This window comes from Panthera tigris, chromosome E2 (genome assembly GCF_018350195.1).
Source record: "Panthera tigris isolate Pti1 chromosome E2, P.tigris_Pti1_mat1.1, whole genome shotgun sequence".
NCBI lineage: Eukaryota > Metazoa > Chordata > Mammalia > Carnivora > Felidae > Panthera > Panthera tigris.
Window position 1 is genome coordinate 18,113,097 of NC_056674.1, and position 14,864 is coordinate 18,127,960.

A 14,864-nucleotide genomic window follows, 5' to 3' on the forward strand; every position below is an offset into this window, starting at 1 on the left:
GAGCGACCGACTTCAGTTCAGGTCATGATCTCATGGTTCACAAGTTCGAGCCCCGCGTGGGGCTCTGTGCTGACAGCTCAGAGCCTGGAGCCTGCTTCGGATTCTGTGTCTTCCTCTCTCTCTGCCTCTTCCCTGGTGCGCGCGCGTGCTCTCTCTCTCTCTCTCCCCCTCTCTCTCTCAAATATAAACATTAAGAAAATATAAAGGATCAACAGTGATGTAAAAAGAAATGGCAAATCTGAGCCGGCCAATAACAAAGGAAGAAACAGAGTTAAGATTTATCCTCCCAAAGGCTGACCCAGATCCAGATGACTTTATGGGCAAGATCTACTAAAGCAGAGGTGCCTGGGTGGCTCAATTGGTTAGGTGTCAGACTTCGGCTCAGGTCATGATCTCGTGGTTTGTGAGTTCAAGCCCTGTTTCGGGCTCTGTGCTGACAGCTCAGAGCCTGGAGCCTGCTTCAGATTCTGTGTCTCCCTCTCTCTCTCTGCCCCTCCCCCCACTCACACTGTTTCTCTCTCTTTCTCTCTCTTTCTCTCTCAAAAATAAACATTAAAAAAAAAAGAATAATTAAAAAAAGATCTGCCAAAGCCTCAGGAACAAGTGTTCGCCAGCCCATAGGAATGGTTGCAGATCCTAACCAGAGCGGGGAGGCCCTGGGCAGGGCATGTGCTCTCTGAGACCGTGTGTGTGTGTGCTCCCACCGGTCCCTCCTGGGGACTGTTTGCTGTGACGCTGGGCCACAGAAACCTCTTTGACTTGCTTTAGAGAAGCAACAGGGCCACATGACCAAAGCCAGCAGAGGACAGCAAAGGAAGGACGACTCCAGGCCAGTCTCTTATGGCGCCAGATGCCAAAGTCCTGAAACAAGTAGTGGCAAATGGGAACGGGCCTGAGAAGCACTGGGGCTACTGGGAGATGGTGGGATGGGCAGAGAGAGGGGTGGAAGGATATGATGGAGTGCATTTCAAAAGGAGAAACCCCACCTCTCAATCTCAGGGCGGATTAGGATTCTGAAGTTCACCACCCGCCCCTCCCCACCCTGCAATCTCCTGGCACGGGAAACTCCCTCATTTAGGCACCGGACAAGGGCAGAAGAGCCACACCTGAGTTTGCCCAGGGATTTGGCTTTGTCCCTGGAGCGTGAAACTGGGAGACAGATTTTGTCGCCCTCTACAGGAGTGCCTAGAAATGGCAGAAGCCCCTGGGTCTCTGGGCCTGGGCGTCAGGACCCCGGGTGGCACCATGGGTCCTCCAAGGGGGGTGGGCCTTTGAACAGAGCTGACAACACGTGCAGATTCTCACCACACCTGGGCACCCACGCACATAACTCTGCCACTCCCGCTCACTCACACCCTGTACATTTCTTCCCGTGAGCCTTCCCACCGGGAATCCCACCTCCACCCCCTCTCTGTCTCTCCCTTTGGCATCAAAACCCAAATCTCTTTCACCCCTGCACCCAACTTACCCACACACTGGCTCTCATTCTTCTGGTCTCCGCCTGCCTCTAAACTAGCCCCAGATAACGATGCTGCCACAGACCGACCGGCCACCACCTGTCCTTCCTTCTGGTGACCTTTGTCATGCCCAGGCTAGACTCCCGGCTGTTCCCCTCCAACCCCTACCACCATGTGAACGCTTGGGGCTTTAGGCTGGGACCGAGGAGGCCCCAGGGGGAGGAGGGAAGGAAGGATGAGCCCCTGGCCTCCAGCCCAGGTTCTGGCTGACACTCTCTTGCTGCCCCCGGTCTTCGGCCCCTCCCCGTGGCTGCCTCAACCGGCTTTTCAGGAGACACTGCGTCCTGTCCCAGCGCATGGCAATCAGTCCTCTGCCCTTGCCCAAGGCCTAGGAAGCAGGAGCCAAGGTTCTGTTATGAGAATGTGTCCTGGCTCCAAAATCTGTAACCCTCCCCAAGGGGCCCTATGCTGCTCTGGGGACTCAGGCACCCCTCTCTCCAGCGCCCTCTGAGACTCAGGCTCCCTTAGCAAGCATACTATGTGTACTTACATCACATACTTTCGGGGAGTGCTTCTTTTAATCCATCTACTTGTTTAGCCTGGAAATATTAACTGAACCCCAGGCAATGTTCTAAAAATTGAGGATGTAGCAGTGACCAACACAAAAGCCCTGTCCTCTGGAAGTTTACAATCTGATAGGTGATGCAGACAATATAAAAGATAATTTTGGGTCATGGTAAATACTTATAAAAATAAAAAACAAAAGGATGATATCATCCAATATAACTGAGAGACAACCAGGGAAGGTTTTTGTTTTGTTTCGTTTTTTGTTTTTAGAAGGCGACATTTGAGTCAAGAGCAGAATAAGGAAGAACCCACCATGTGAAGATCTGAGTTGTGCATTGCAGACAGGGAAGACGGCAAGTGCAAAGGCCATGGAGGCAGGAATAAACCTGGTGTGTCTGAGGACCAGGGAGAAGACCCATGGGGCTGGGACGCGGTAAGTGTAGGGCAGGGGGCATCTACTGGAACAGTAAGAGCAAGGTCTGATGACTCCTTCAACTCCCTAAGAGTGCTCTCCTTCCCTTGACTGCACCTCCCATCGCCCCAGACTCTCACTACTGGGGAGACGATCCTTCCGTCCCCCAAGAGGAGTGAAGAGCCAGGCCTGGGTCGTGAGGATGGGGGTGCTGGAAGGTGGGGTTGGGAGAGAGGAGACCTGGATGGTGGGGGAGGAATGAAAAGAGGGGGTGGTTGGAAGGGAGGCCATCTGGGCTTTGGGGTGGAGGGCCTGAAATGGGCAAGAGGCGAAGATGCCACCTGAGTGTTCTCCATTCATGACTCACCCTCTCTGCCTCCTCCTCTTCATTGCTCAACTCAGAGCTCTCTGGGAAATACCTCCCTGACTGGGGACCAAGTCAGTGCCTCACAGGGTAATTGAGTCATGAGGGGTGGAGAAGAGGGAGGGAGGTAGAGGATAAATAGCAGCTTTGCTTCTCTGGCTCCTCTCTGCATCCTCCCCACCCTGCCAACAACATGCACCTTGCCAGTTTGCTCAGCTCCTGCTCCCTCCTACTGCTCTGGGGGGCCCTTCCTGGATGGGCGGCCAGTGATGACCCCATTGAGAAGGTCATTGAAGGAATCAACCGAGGGCTGAGCAATGCAGAGAGAGAGGTGGGCAAGGCCCTGGAAGGCATCAATAATGGAATCACTCATGCTGGAAGGGAAGTGGAGAAAGTTTTTAATGGACTTAGCCACATGGGGAGCCAAGCTGGCAAGGAGCTGGACAAGGGCGTCCAGGGGCTCAACAACGGCTTGGACAAGGTAGCCCATGGGATCAACAATGGCATCGGACAAGCAGGAAAGGAAGCAGAGAAGTTTGTCCATGGGGTCAACAACGCTGCTGGACAGGTTGGGAAGGAGGCAGACAAAGTGATTCAGGGGGTCCATCATGGGGTCAACCAGGCGGGAAGCGAGGCAGGGAGGTTTGGCCAGGGGGTCCACCAAACTGCTGGGCAGGCTGGGAATGAGGCGGGGAGGTTTGGCCAGGGGGCCCATCATGGGGTTAACCAGGCTGGGAAGGAGGCAGAGAAGTTTGGTCAGGGGATCCATCATGGGGTCAACCAGGCTGGGAAGGAGGCAGAGAAGTTTGGTCAGGGGATGCATCATGGGGTCAACCAGGCTGGGAAGGAGGCAGAGAAGTTTGGTCAGGGGATGCATCATGGGGTCAACCAGGCTGGGAAGGAGGCAGAGAAGTTTGGTCAGGGGATCCATCATGGGGTCAACCAGGCTGGGAAGGAGGCAGAGAAGTTTGGTCAGGGGATGCATCATGGGGTCAGCCAGGCTGGGAAGGAGGCAGAGAAGTTTGGTCAGGGGATCCATCATGGGGTCAACCAGGCTGGGAAGGAGGCAGAGAAGTTTGGTCAGGGGATGCATCATGGGGTCAACCAGGCTGGGAAGGAGGCAGAGAAGCTTGGTCAGGGGATCCATCATGGGGTCAGCCAGGCTGGGAAGGAGGCAGAGAAGCTTGGTCAGGGGATCCATCATGGGGTCAGCCAGGCTGGGAAGGAGGCAGAGAAGTTTGGTCAGGGGATGCATCATGGGGTCAGCCAGGCTGGGAAGGAGGCAGAGAAGTTTGGTCAGGGGATGCATCATGGGGTCAGCCAGGCTGGGAAGGAGGCAGAGAAGTTTGGTCAGGGGATGCATCATGGGGTCAGCCAGGCTGGGAAGGAGGCAGAGAAGTTTGGTCAGGGGATGCATCATGGGGTCAGCCAGGCTGGGAAGGAGGCAGAGAAGTTTGGTCAGGGGATCCATCATGGGGTCAGCCAGGCTGGGAAGGAGGCAGAGAAGCTTGGTCAGGGGATCCATCATGGGGTCAGCCAGGCTGGGAAGGAGGCAGAGAAGTTTGGTCAGGGGATGCATCATGGGGTCAGCCAGGCTGGGAAGGAGGCAGAGAAGTTTGGTCACGATGTTCATTATGCTGCAGGGCAGGCTGGGGGAGAGGGAGACAAAATAGTCCAAGGGGTCCATCCTGGAGTCAACCAGGCTGGGAAGGAGGTGGAGCAGTTTGGCCAGGGAGTCCAGCACGGGGCTAATGAGGCCTGGAAGGAGGCAGAGAGGTTTGGCCAGGAGGCCAACTACGCTGCAGGACAGGGTGGGAAAGAGGGAGAGAAAGTGGTCCCAGGGGTCCACCAGGGAGTCAACCAGGCTGGGAAGGAGGTGGAGCACTTTGGCCAGGTCGTTCACCATGCCGTTGAACAGGCCGGAAAGGAGGCAGACAAAGTGGTCCAAGGGGTCCACGATGGGGTCAACCAGGCCGGGAAGGAGGCGGAGAAATTTGGTCAAGGGGTCAACCACGCTGCCGGCCAGGCTGGAAAGGAAGCGGAGAAACTTGGCCAAGGTGTCCACCATGCTGCTGGCCAGGCCGGGAAGGAGGTGGACAGGTTGCAGCAGAATGTTCATAATGGGGTCAACCAAGCCGGCAAGGAGGCCAACAAGCTGCTGAATGTAGGTGAACAGGGGTGGGGAACTGGGGAGAAGGGGCTGGGGGGAGGGAAAGTTAAACCCTTGGGACATTTGGGTAGTCCATGTAGCCTCGATTCGGTGAAAGAAGCTTGGGCAGCTCCATGGCCACGCTCCTCCTCTGGGCTCAGCTGGTCAGATGGAGGAAACCACCTCATGGCAAAGCCCCGTATCAGACAGCGTGAAAGGGGCCCAGCCCCACCTTCAGGGAGCTGCCCTCCCAGTTGAGGAGGTGTAAAGAGAGGCACACGAAGCCTCTCCTGGGGAACAGGAAGTGGTTACTGAGCCAAGATCTGTGGCAGTGCAAACAGAGTGAGTGTTGAGAAAACCCAGAGCATCAGAGGAAGCATGGGGAATGGCTTCTGGAGACAAGCCCTTTTCTGCTTCATTTTCATAACCAGCCTCTGAGGTAGGCAGGGTGAGGGTGCTGACTCCCTGATTCTCAGATAAGGAAATGGAAGCTCACTGAGGTTTTCGGGGGACTTGCCAAGGTCCTGTGGCTAGCACTCAGCAGAACGGGCACCAAGGAGGGGGCATGGGGACCAGAAGGCTGACCCCTGCCTGCCTCAATTCCCCACGCTCCAACCTCCACAAAGAATCTTTAGGACACCATCTTGAGGACTGACCCAGACCTCGACCTTGAAGCCGACAGCCACATCGGCTGCCAGGCAGGGACCCAGGGGTGGGTGGGGAGGAAGGGACTCTGCAGAAAGTATACGGGGTGGAGGGGTGGGCTCTGGGTCAGACAGCAGTCTTCGTTGGGAAGAGGTCAGGAGGGGGAGGTTTGTTGTGGGATTCGAGGCTGACCACAGCAGCAGAGGCACTGCTGAGTATCTGGGGATAAAATTAGGACAGGGATCAACCCACGTTAGGGATCAGGTCAGAGGGGGTAGAGCCGAGGTCGGGCTGAGGTCACACTAGGATCAGTGTGGGTTCTCTGGGTTCCCTTTCCAGTCAGGGCCTTCTCAGCAACAGGGCATTCGTTCAGTGAAATAAGAGGGAATTGGGGGAAAACTAGTCAGGAGGGGGCAGACATCCTTCCAGGCATTTCTTCTCATCTCACAGAATTCCCACAGCAACATGGGCTCTGGGTTTTCCTTCTGGACAGTGAGGGGGCAGGGGGTTAGCCTATGCCTCCCACCCCGGCCCCTGCTACAGGGCAGCAGGTCAGCGGTGGAAGATGAACTTGGAACCCCTCAAGGGCTGACGGGTTATAATGACAGTCTGGGCTTCATCCACAGGGCACTCATCCAGGCGTTTCCACCGGCCAGCACGGAGGGGGCGCAACCACAACATTAACATCTGGAGTAAGTCTCCCAAGCAGCACGAGGGAGGGGAGGCCCCGCTAGGGGGGGCGGTGGGGCACGTGCTGGTGACCAACCCTCTTGTCCTTGAATTCCAGGCCTCGGTCAACAAGGCCTTCCTCAACTTTCCAGCTCTGTGGCAGGTGAGTGCCCACGTGGCTTCTACATTGTGCTCTTGGCCTCTGGAGACATAGTCACATCCCTTCCCACTGCCCGTTCACGGACAATGTCACGGTGGGCAGACTCTCAGCCTTGCAGAGGCCATCCATTCGACCTGTTTCCCAGCTCTGGCCTTCCCTTCCTTTGCCTGCTCTGTGTCCCTCGCCCCCTCTTGTGGCTCCTTTCCATTCCCGTGGAGGTGGACATAAGCTGGCAAAAGAGACTCACAGGGGGCCAGCGGGGGAGGCACTGCCGAAACCCTCCCCTCTCTGTGCCCAACACTTCTCACCAGCTTTCCTCCCTCAACGCACTGTGAGTCCCTCTGCTGCCCAGCCTCTGCTGCCTTACAGCCATATGCCGGTGGGAGGCGGGGGGAGCCTGCCGCTCTGTCCATTGCCTGGCTGATAGGCACCCCCTCGCCCCCCCAGTATAAAGACTCCTGTGGGACCCTGCTCCCTACTCTGGGCCCAAAGCAAAGTCCTAGCTCTTCTCTTTGCAATTAGTACCTGAGCCGCAAGAGACTGGGACATACGGATGAGGGTGGGAACAGCCCCAAGGCACACCCTTGTTTATTCCTGGGCCGTGGGGGTGGCAGGGGATCCTCTGAGGCAAAACGGACAAGGCCCCTGGGCTCCCACAGAGGCCCCTGGCACCTCTGCCTGGGAGGGCTGGCTCCCTATTCTTCCTGAATCTAGGAGTCTAGGACATAAGCAAGTCCGAGGTCAGAGAAGCTAGTGTCAATGTCCCTCTCATTTTCTAGGGGGCTGAGGACAGAGGCCTTGGTCCCCTCAGGGCCGCGTTCCCTGCATTCACTCCCTCTCTCCTCTCTTCCAGAGCGTCATCGCCATCATTCCCTAAACTGATGCACTGGCCTTACTCAGCAGACTGACTTTCCTGTTGTCATACTAGCTGACAGGACCTGGAGGAGCTGGGGGTGGGGGGACAGATTTCCTGAGTCTCGCAAGGGGTCTGTACTGGGATTTGTGAATAAATACGACGCGCTTTTACTCTCATCATGGTCCGCCGTGCTCCCCGAGGAGGGGTTGGTTGAGGGGAGGGGGGAGGATTCTCTTTTCTCTTCTTGCTACTTTGCTGAAGGAGCTGGGGGAGGGGGTGACACACAGCGGGGCTGAGCTGGAGACGTCGTCGGGCTGGTCAGAGGCAAGAGGGCACTCAGAGGGAGGAGCCATGCCTCGCTGGCGTGCAGCATCGCGCATGCTCAGCACTGAGAGGAGCATCCGGGCCGAAAAAGCGGGCAGTGGGGGAGGAAGCACGAGGAAGAGAGTGGCGGGAACCTAGTGCAGCCCCAGGGAGTGGCGTCCTCATTGGGGGGTGTGGCCCGGAAGGAATAACAAGGGCAACTTGTATTTATTGTGCATTGCCGGGCTCCCTGCTGGGTGCGTGACCTCACTAGGTAAGAGGTTCTGTCATGGCCCCTTTTACTAGAGAAGCACATGGAGGCTCCCGCAGGTTAAGAAACATGGCCAAGGTCACATAGGAAGTGGAGGAGAAACAAGAGCTACAAAGCATGTTCTTAACATAGTCTTTTCCTGTTTGGCACCCGTGTGTGTCAGGGGGTGGGGTGGGGGGCATCCGTGCAAAGGAGAGAGGGCGTTGTTGCGTGTGGGAGATGCTTGCACGGGGAGGAGGACCAAAGGCTCAGGTGGCAGGCACACCGATGACAGGAGGGCGGGCCTCTTTACAAGACATGAACGGTGACACGGAAGGCCGGGCTTTCAGATGTGCGGTAGCAGCTACTGCTTACTAAGCACTTACTAGGTTCCAGTACTGTGTGAAGAGCTAGAACCATTTAAGCCTCTCACAACCCAAAGGCAGAAGTCCTCTTGTGATGCCCATTGTATGGATGAGGAAACGGAGGCTCAGCGGGGCCAGGGCCTTGGCTGTCTATTGATAGAACCTGACCTTTCCAAATTGCCTGGAAAGTCTCCAGAATGCACTGGCCTGGGTGCTGGGACACCTGCACTCCTCTTAGGATCAGATGCCTGCGGGCAGCTTCCTTTCCTTCCAGGGGCCAGAATTTCCTTCTATATGAAGGGGGGCGGGGCATCTGCAGGGGAGGACTGCAAACATGGCTTCCGGCTCCAAAATTCCATCACTTGTGGGGCCAAAAATTAGAGACGAAAATTGCCCTTGGGGAGTTTACAGGCTTCCTGGGGATACAAGGCATATAAACAGAATATGAAAACAAATACAAAGCAATGCCTCGGTGAGAACTAAACGCCACACCAGGAGGGGCGGGGCCTGCATGGTGACCTTCCTGACCCTTCTGGTTAACTGCATTTTCCCGGATTTGCAGAATACCATCATTTTTATCACATAGAGTCCTTCCCTTCCCCGGCGATATTTTGATTTGAAAATATTTCAAATGTAAAGATTTTTTTTTTTTTTTTGAGTGAAAGAGTGTGAGCTGGGGAGAGCGGCAGAGGGAGAGAGAAAAAGAATGTTAAAAAAATTCTTTTTTAATGTTTATTATTTATTTTAGAGAGGGAGACAGAATGTGAGCCCGGAGGGGTAGAGAGAGAGGGAGACACAGAATCCGAAGAGGTTCCAGGCTCTGAGCTGTCAGCACAGAGCCTGATGCAGGGCTGGAACTCACAAACTGTGAGATCATGACCTGAGCCAAAGTCGGATGCCCAACTGACTGAACCACCCAGGTGCGCGCGCGCGCGCACACACACACACACACACACACACACACCCACACCCACAGAGGATCTTAAACAGTCTTCATGCTCAGCTGGGGCCTGATGTGGGGCTTGTTGCCATGACCCTGGGATCATGGCCTGAGGCAAAATCAAGTCTGATGCTCAGCCAACTGAGCCACCCAGGTGCCCCCAAGATGAAAGAATTTTATAGTGAATACCTGTGTACCCACCCTTTAAAATCTGCCATTAACATTTTACTTTGCATGGGGTGCCTGGCCAGCTCGGTTGGTGGAGCATGCGACTCTTGATTTCGGGGTTGTGAGTTCAGGCCCCCCACACCGGGTGTGGAGCCTACTTACAATAGCTTTAAAAAAGTATAAATTCATTTTACTCTGATTGCTTTCTGACACATCCATCTGTCACGTGTCTATCCATCTAGCCACACATCAATACGATTTTTTTAAATGTTTATTTTTGAGAGACAGAGCGCAAGTGAGCAGAGGAGGGTCAGAGAGAGAGGGGGACAGAGGACCTGAAGCGGGGTCCGTGCTGACAGCAGAGAGCCCGATGTGAGGCTCAAACTCACGAACAGAGAAGCGCGCGTTCATATTACGCATCTACTGAGGGTCTCCTCTGTGCTGGAGCTCGTTTCATACAAACTGGAGGAGTCCCTTCTGGAAAGGGCATGTTCAAGGGCATCATTCTTTCCTAAAGGCAAAGCTTTCAGTGCTCTTATTTGTGTGCACATTTTCTTGCTGGTCTGCCTGCATGGGTCCTGAAGGTGCCAGGGATAAGGGATAATCATGTGCGTGGGGAGTGTCAATCCCGAGAGGCTTCTGGGAAACAAGGGCTTCTCAGGTTTCGAAGAGGCATGGCTCACCTCGGCCTCGGCCTGGGGCCTGGCGTGCGGTTCCCTCTGCTGGGAATATTCTCTGTGGCCCTCCCATCCCCTGCGTTGGCTCCTCCTTACCCTTCAGGTCTCAGCTACCTCGGCCACACAAGCCACCTTTGTTAACGCTCTCTCGTGGCTCACCGATCTCCTCTTCATAGTGCTTGTGTAAGCACAGTGTGTAATTACATGTCTACTCGTCTGACGTCCGTTCCCCCCCAGACTGACATGTTCGAGAGGAGAGGCGGAGCCCAGGCACCAGTGGCCGGCAGCTGGTAGGGGGGAGGCTACCGCCTCGAGCAGACTTGGTTTCCCTCTCGGCCATGGAATAAGGGGGGCAGGAACGAGGCGCCTGAGAGAGGCAGGTGGAGGCAGGCTAGGGGGTGAGGAGAGGAGGGGCCGGTTTCTGCAGCCGGGGAAGAACAGGGAGGGGAGCTTGGGCGGGACCCTCACAGCCCTCTTTTACTGGGTGCTGACTCCGGCTGTGCCGAGCGCTCACCCACATGATTCATCCCGCGCTCACAAGCGCCCACGTGGGGCAGGTACCGTGATGGTCCCCCTCCCGGGCCGAGGCCACCCAGCTGGTAAGTGGCAGTGGCCCGGCTCCTAGTCAAGAGCGTCTCCTTGCTGGTGGTCGCTGCTCGCCAGGTGGCCTGCTTCCCGGGGACCCTTGGGGAGGAGGAGGGGACTGCTTCAAAATAAGTCCTTTTAAAAATTAAGTTTCTTTCTTTTTTTTAATTTCTTTTTTCTCTTTTTTTTTAAAGTTTATTTTGAGGGGAAGAGAGTGCAAGCATGGGAGGGGCAGGGAGAGAGAGAGAGGGAGAGAGAGAATCCCGAGCAGGCTCCACACTGTCAGCTCAGAGCCCTACCTGGGGCTCAACCCTTGAACAGTGAGATCATGACCTGAGCTGAAATCAAGAGCTAGACGCTTTTTTTTTTGAGAGGGCACAAGTGACTGAGGGGCAGGGGGACTGGAGAGAGAGAGACTCCCACGAGGGGCAGAGAGAGAGAGAGGGAGAGAGAGAAGTGGGGCTCACCCAAAGTGGGGCTCGAGCTCGCCTGATGTGGGACTTGCACTCACCAACCGTGAGATCGTGATCTGAGCTGAAGTCAGATACTTAACGACCGAGCCACCCAGACACCCCTCTTTTTTTTTTTTATTTTTAGAGAGAGAAAGGGAGAGAGCGTGTGAGCAGAGGAGAGGGGTAGAGGGAGAGAGAGAATGAGAATCTTAAGCAGGCTTCACGCTCAGTGCGGACCCCAACGTGGGGCTCGATCCCACGACCCTGGGATCATGACCTGAGCTGAAATTAAGAGTTGGACACTCAGCCGACTGAGCCACCCAGATGCGCCTAAAATCAAGTGTCTGCTTTGGGCCATTTCAGGAGGTGCGTGTGTGCCTGTGTATGTGTCTCAAAGTTAAACCGCCAAGAGAATATTCCAACATCAACATGCCCACGCTAGCAAGAACACATATTGCATTCACCTCACCCTCACGTTCCCGCCTCTTCCAGGCAAGGAAACCGCTGCACAGGGGGTGAAGATCACAGCTAAGAAGGGGCGGGCTTAGGATTTGCAGCCAGTCTCCAGGACAGGTGCTGTGCACAGGCGAGCCAGTCAGATGCCAGTCGGAGGCCCAGGACACCACAGAGACGCCACCCAGACCCAGGGCTTCATCTCCTCTTTCTACTGGAGTCCAGCTTCCGTCCTCCCCCCGCAGCCTCCTTCCTGGTCTCTGTCCCCACATCCTGCCCTCTGGACCCCAGAGGGACCCCGTTAACACCGAATCAGACCCCAGCCTTCCTCAGTCAAAACCCTCCGCTGTTTCTACCTCATTCAGAGTCAAAGTCCTCGCGATGGTCCACGAATCCTCACTGTCCGGGCTGGTTTCTCTTTGACTTCAACTCTTCCCACTTCCCCTTTGCTCTAGCCACGACGGTCCTCAAATGGAGTAAGCAGGCTCCTGCCTCAGGGCCTTTGCACTGCTGTCTCTCTGCTTGGGATACTCTAGTCCCAGACATCCTCATGGCTCGCTCTCTCACTTCCTTTGGGTGTCAGTTCATAGGTCACATCTCTCAGAGCCTTTCCTGAAATGCTCCCTCTGTCTTCTCTAGTCCCTCACCCCACCGTATTCTCCTCCATTGGTGCTCACCACCCGACGTGTTTATTGTCCCACCTCCTCACAACGAATGGGAGCTCCCTGAGGAGACAGATTTAGATGATCTCCTTCCACCCTGAATCCCCCGCGCCTAGAACAGCTGTAACACACAGTAGGTACTCAATAAGGACTTAGTGAATGAATGAAGTAGTGACTTAGAGAGGACCCGCAATCAGAAGGTCCTGGACATGAGGTCGGGCGTGTCGGATTTGTGGCTGTGACGAAGTACAAGAGCAAAGGAGGCTTGGTGACGTAGGAGAGAAAGCTGTTTGGAGGCAGACAGACCTGGGTCAAATTCGGACAGCCCCATTTTGCCATGATCCTTTCTCAAATACGCTATTAGGGGTGTGTTTACCAGCCCTGGGCCTCAGTTACCTCACCTGCAAAATGGGAATAATGCCCATCCCCCACGGTGGTGATAAGAAGTAAGTGAGATTGTGCACGTGGAGGCACTTGGGTTTCTGTTTGGTTCACAACAGGTTCTTTCATCAATATGCCTTCAGACGGTTTCAGGTGGCTTCTCTGGCCCAGAGATGTCTGAAGGTAGTTTTCCCCAGCAGGTAGAACATGGGACTGCATGGGACAAATGTAGGTGGTTCATGAACATGGCTTTGAATAAGTCTGAACCGCCCAGTGAGAGACGTACCCTTTTCTCACTTTTCTCCGAAGCTTTCTGATTATGTTAAAGAGGAAGGCTCAATTTCTGTGCTGGCGTTCCTTGACCTCCCTCATACTTGCTAATCTCCTCTTTTATTTTTTTTTTTTAATGTTTATTTATTTATTTTTGAGAGAGAGAGAGAAAGCAGGGGAGGGGCAGAGAGAGAGAGAGAGAGAGAGAGAGAGAGAGAGAGAGAGAGAGAGAGAGGCATCCCAAACAGGCTCCATGCTGTTAGCGCAGAGCCTGATGCAGGGCTGAACCGTGAGATCATGACCTGAGTGGAGATCGAGTTGGACGCTTAACCGACTGAGCCACCCTGGTGCCCCGCTAATCTCCTTTCTTAACAAAGGAGGTACAGGAGCTGCAGCCAGCTACAATGTAACACCACTGTTTGCTTCTCGCCCTGTTTTCTGGTACTATCTGTCTATGGGTAAGCGATCCTGTCTTTCCTCCTACAGAAGCGACATAGAATACACTTAAGAAAGTAAGCTGGCTTAAGGAAAAATATTAGTAATAGAGCTAGGACGGAGGGCGGATACATGCCACTGTGAGGGTGGCGTCCCAGGAGGGAAGTGTGGGAGGGAGTCTCTGAGTCAGGGAGTGTGCCGACTCCAGCCCCACGGTCCTGCCCTTGGAAATGGAAGCAGCAGGCTCAGGGGCCGAGGTGTCCATCAGCGATCCGGAGGCCTCAGGTTTACTCCAGCTCCCTGCCCCCCCGCGCCCCCCCCCCCACGAGGCCCCGGGGCAAAATCACAGCCAATTCTATCCGGATAGGAATGAAGGTTTTGAAAGGCAAGGGGGGAGGTCTGAGACAGATGATGACAGAAAGTGCTGGCAGCAGGGCAGGCCTGGGCTTGGCTCTGGCCCTACCCCACACCCACCCCACACACTCACCGCTCCCCTCTGAGCCCCAGATTCTCGGTCTCTACATGGGGTTACAGTGAGACCAGCTCCCAGGGCTGTGTGAGCCTTGAAGTGCTTAATCCAGCACCGGGCACATAGAAGGCCCTTGACAAACTGAAGTTGCCACGATGATTATATTGTTATTCCCACTGCCACCATTATGATTATCATTAAACAGAGGTAATGACAACAGGTAGGGCTGCCCGGGACAGACCGGGACCGTGTTTACACGGTGAGACGATGTTACAAGGTGGGGTGCGGGTGCTGGGGTGGAGAGAGACTGACTGAGAGGCATTGAGAAAGGCGGATGGAAACCGGCCCCTCCTAACTCGGTGATGAGTCCCAGTGATACAAGGCCAGGGACAAGTGGGAGGACCCCGGGCCCTGGGAGCAGAGAGGCGGCCCCGGGTGCTACTAAACCGGGTGAGAGGGCAAGACGCCCAAACTCTGTGTCCTGAGCCCAGATGTGGGGGGGTGGGGGGCCCTCACGCCGACCCCTCCTCCCTTGCTGGTGCAGCCCAGGCCCGGCGGAGACAGGGGTGGGTGGGGCGAGCAGCAGTCCAGGCCTCCCAGGAGGCTGTGAGCTCACACACGTGCCCCCAGTGGGCCAGGTAAACAGGATGGGTGCCTGGGTCAGCTGCTTCCTCCCACTCATTCCCTGGGGGTGGCTGGCCCGCCCAGCTCCCCTGCTCCGCACCCAGCTTTCTCAGCCAAGAGCAGCCCGAGTGCTGAGACGCCCTGGTGACCGCTCTGGGGCTGGCCACTTCCTTCCCCGGCACCCGGGGTCCCCACTGAGGGCAGCCTCACAGCTCCCAGGCCCTCTGCGGGCTGGAAGGTACAGGAGAAGGTGAGGACAGTCACCTTTAGGTGACAGTATGGGCGGGAAGACAGATGGGAGAGACAAAGGCCACCAAAACCAAGGCAGCAAGGCCAAGAAAGGGCACCTGCCTCTCATCCTGGTGCCCCTGACCCAGGCTGGCTTCCACCTAGTGGGTCCCGCCCCACTGGGTTCCTACGCTGGCCTCCCTGGTTGGGTCCTGCCTGTGGTTCCTCTCTCCTCAGTCCCCTCCATCCCACCACCTCTAGGAGACGCCAACCACCTGTCTCCTCGGATGCCCCCATCCCCACCCTGCGCCCCAAATTCCTAA

At 55.7% G+C, this 14,864-nt stretch overlaps 1 protein-coding gene across 1 annotated transcript; it reads left to right on the top strand.

Annotated features, from left to right (window-relative positions):
• The first annotated feature begins 2,464 nt into the window (after positions 1-2,464).
• SBSN (suprabasin) lies at positions 2,465-7,455 on the top strand. Its single transcript, XM_042968912.1, has 4 exons — positions 2,465-4,964; positions 6,221-6,286; positions 6,382-6,426; positions 7,277-7,455. The coding sequence occupies exons 1-4, from the start codon at positions 2,994-2,996 to the stop codon at positions 7,298-7,300; spliced, it is 2,106 nt and encodes a 701-aa protein (XP_042824846.1). The 5' UTR covers positions 2,465-2,993; the 3' UTR covers positions 7,301-7,455.
• The last annotated feature ends 7,409 nt before the right edge of the window (positions 7,456-14,864 follow it).

What these genes read in the sequence shown, in the direction of transcription:
- SBSN (XM_042968912.1), top strand. Translation starts at nt 2,994, where the DNA reads ATGCACCTTGCCAGTTTGCTCAGCTCCTGCTCCCTCCTACTGCTCTGG. An exon ending in AGGCCAACAAGCTGCTGAAT is followed by an intron (nt 4,965 to 6,220) that starts GTAGGTGAACAG and finishes CTTCATCCACAG; the next exon opens with GGCACTCATCCAGGCGTTTC. An exon ending in CCACAACATTAACATCTGGA is followed by an intron (nt 6,287 to 6,381) that starts GTAAGTCTCCCA and finishes CTTGAATTCCAG; the next exon opens with GCCTCGGTCAACAAGGCCTT.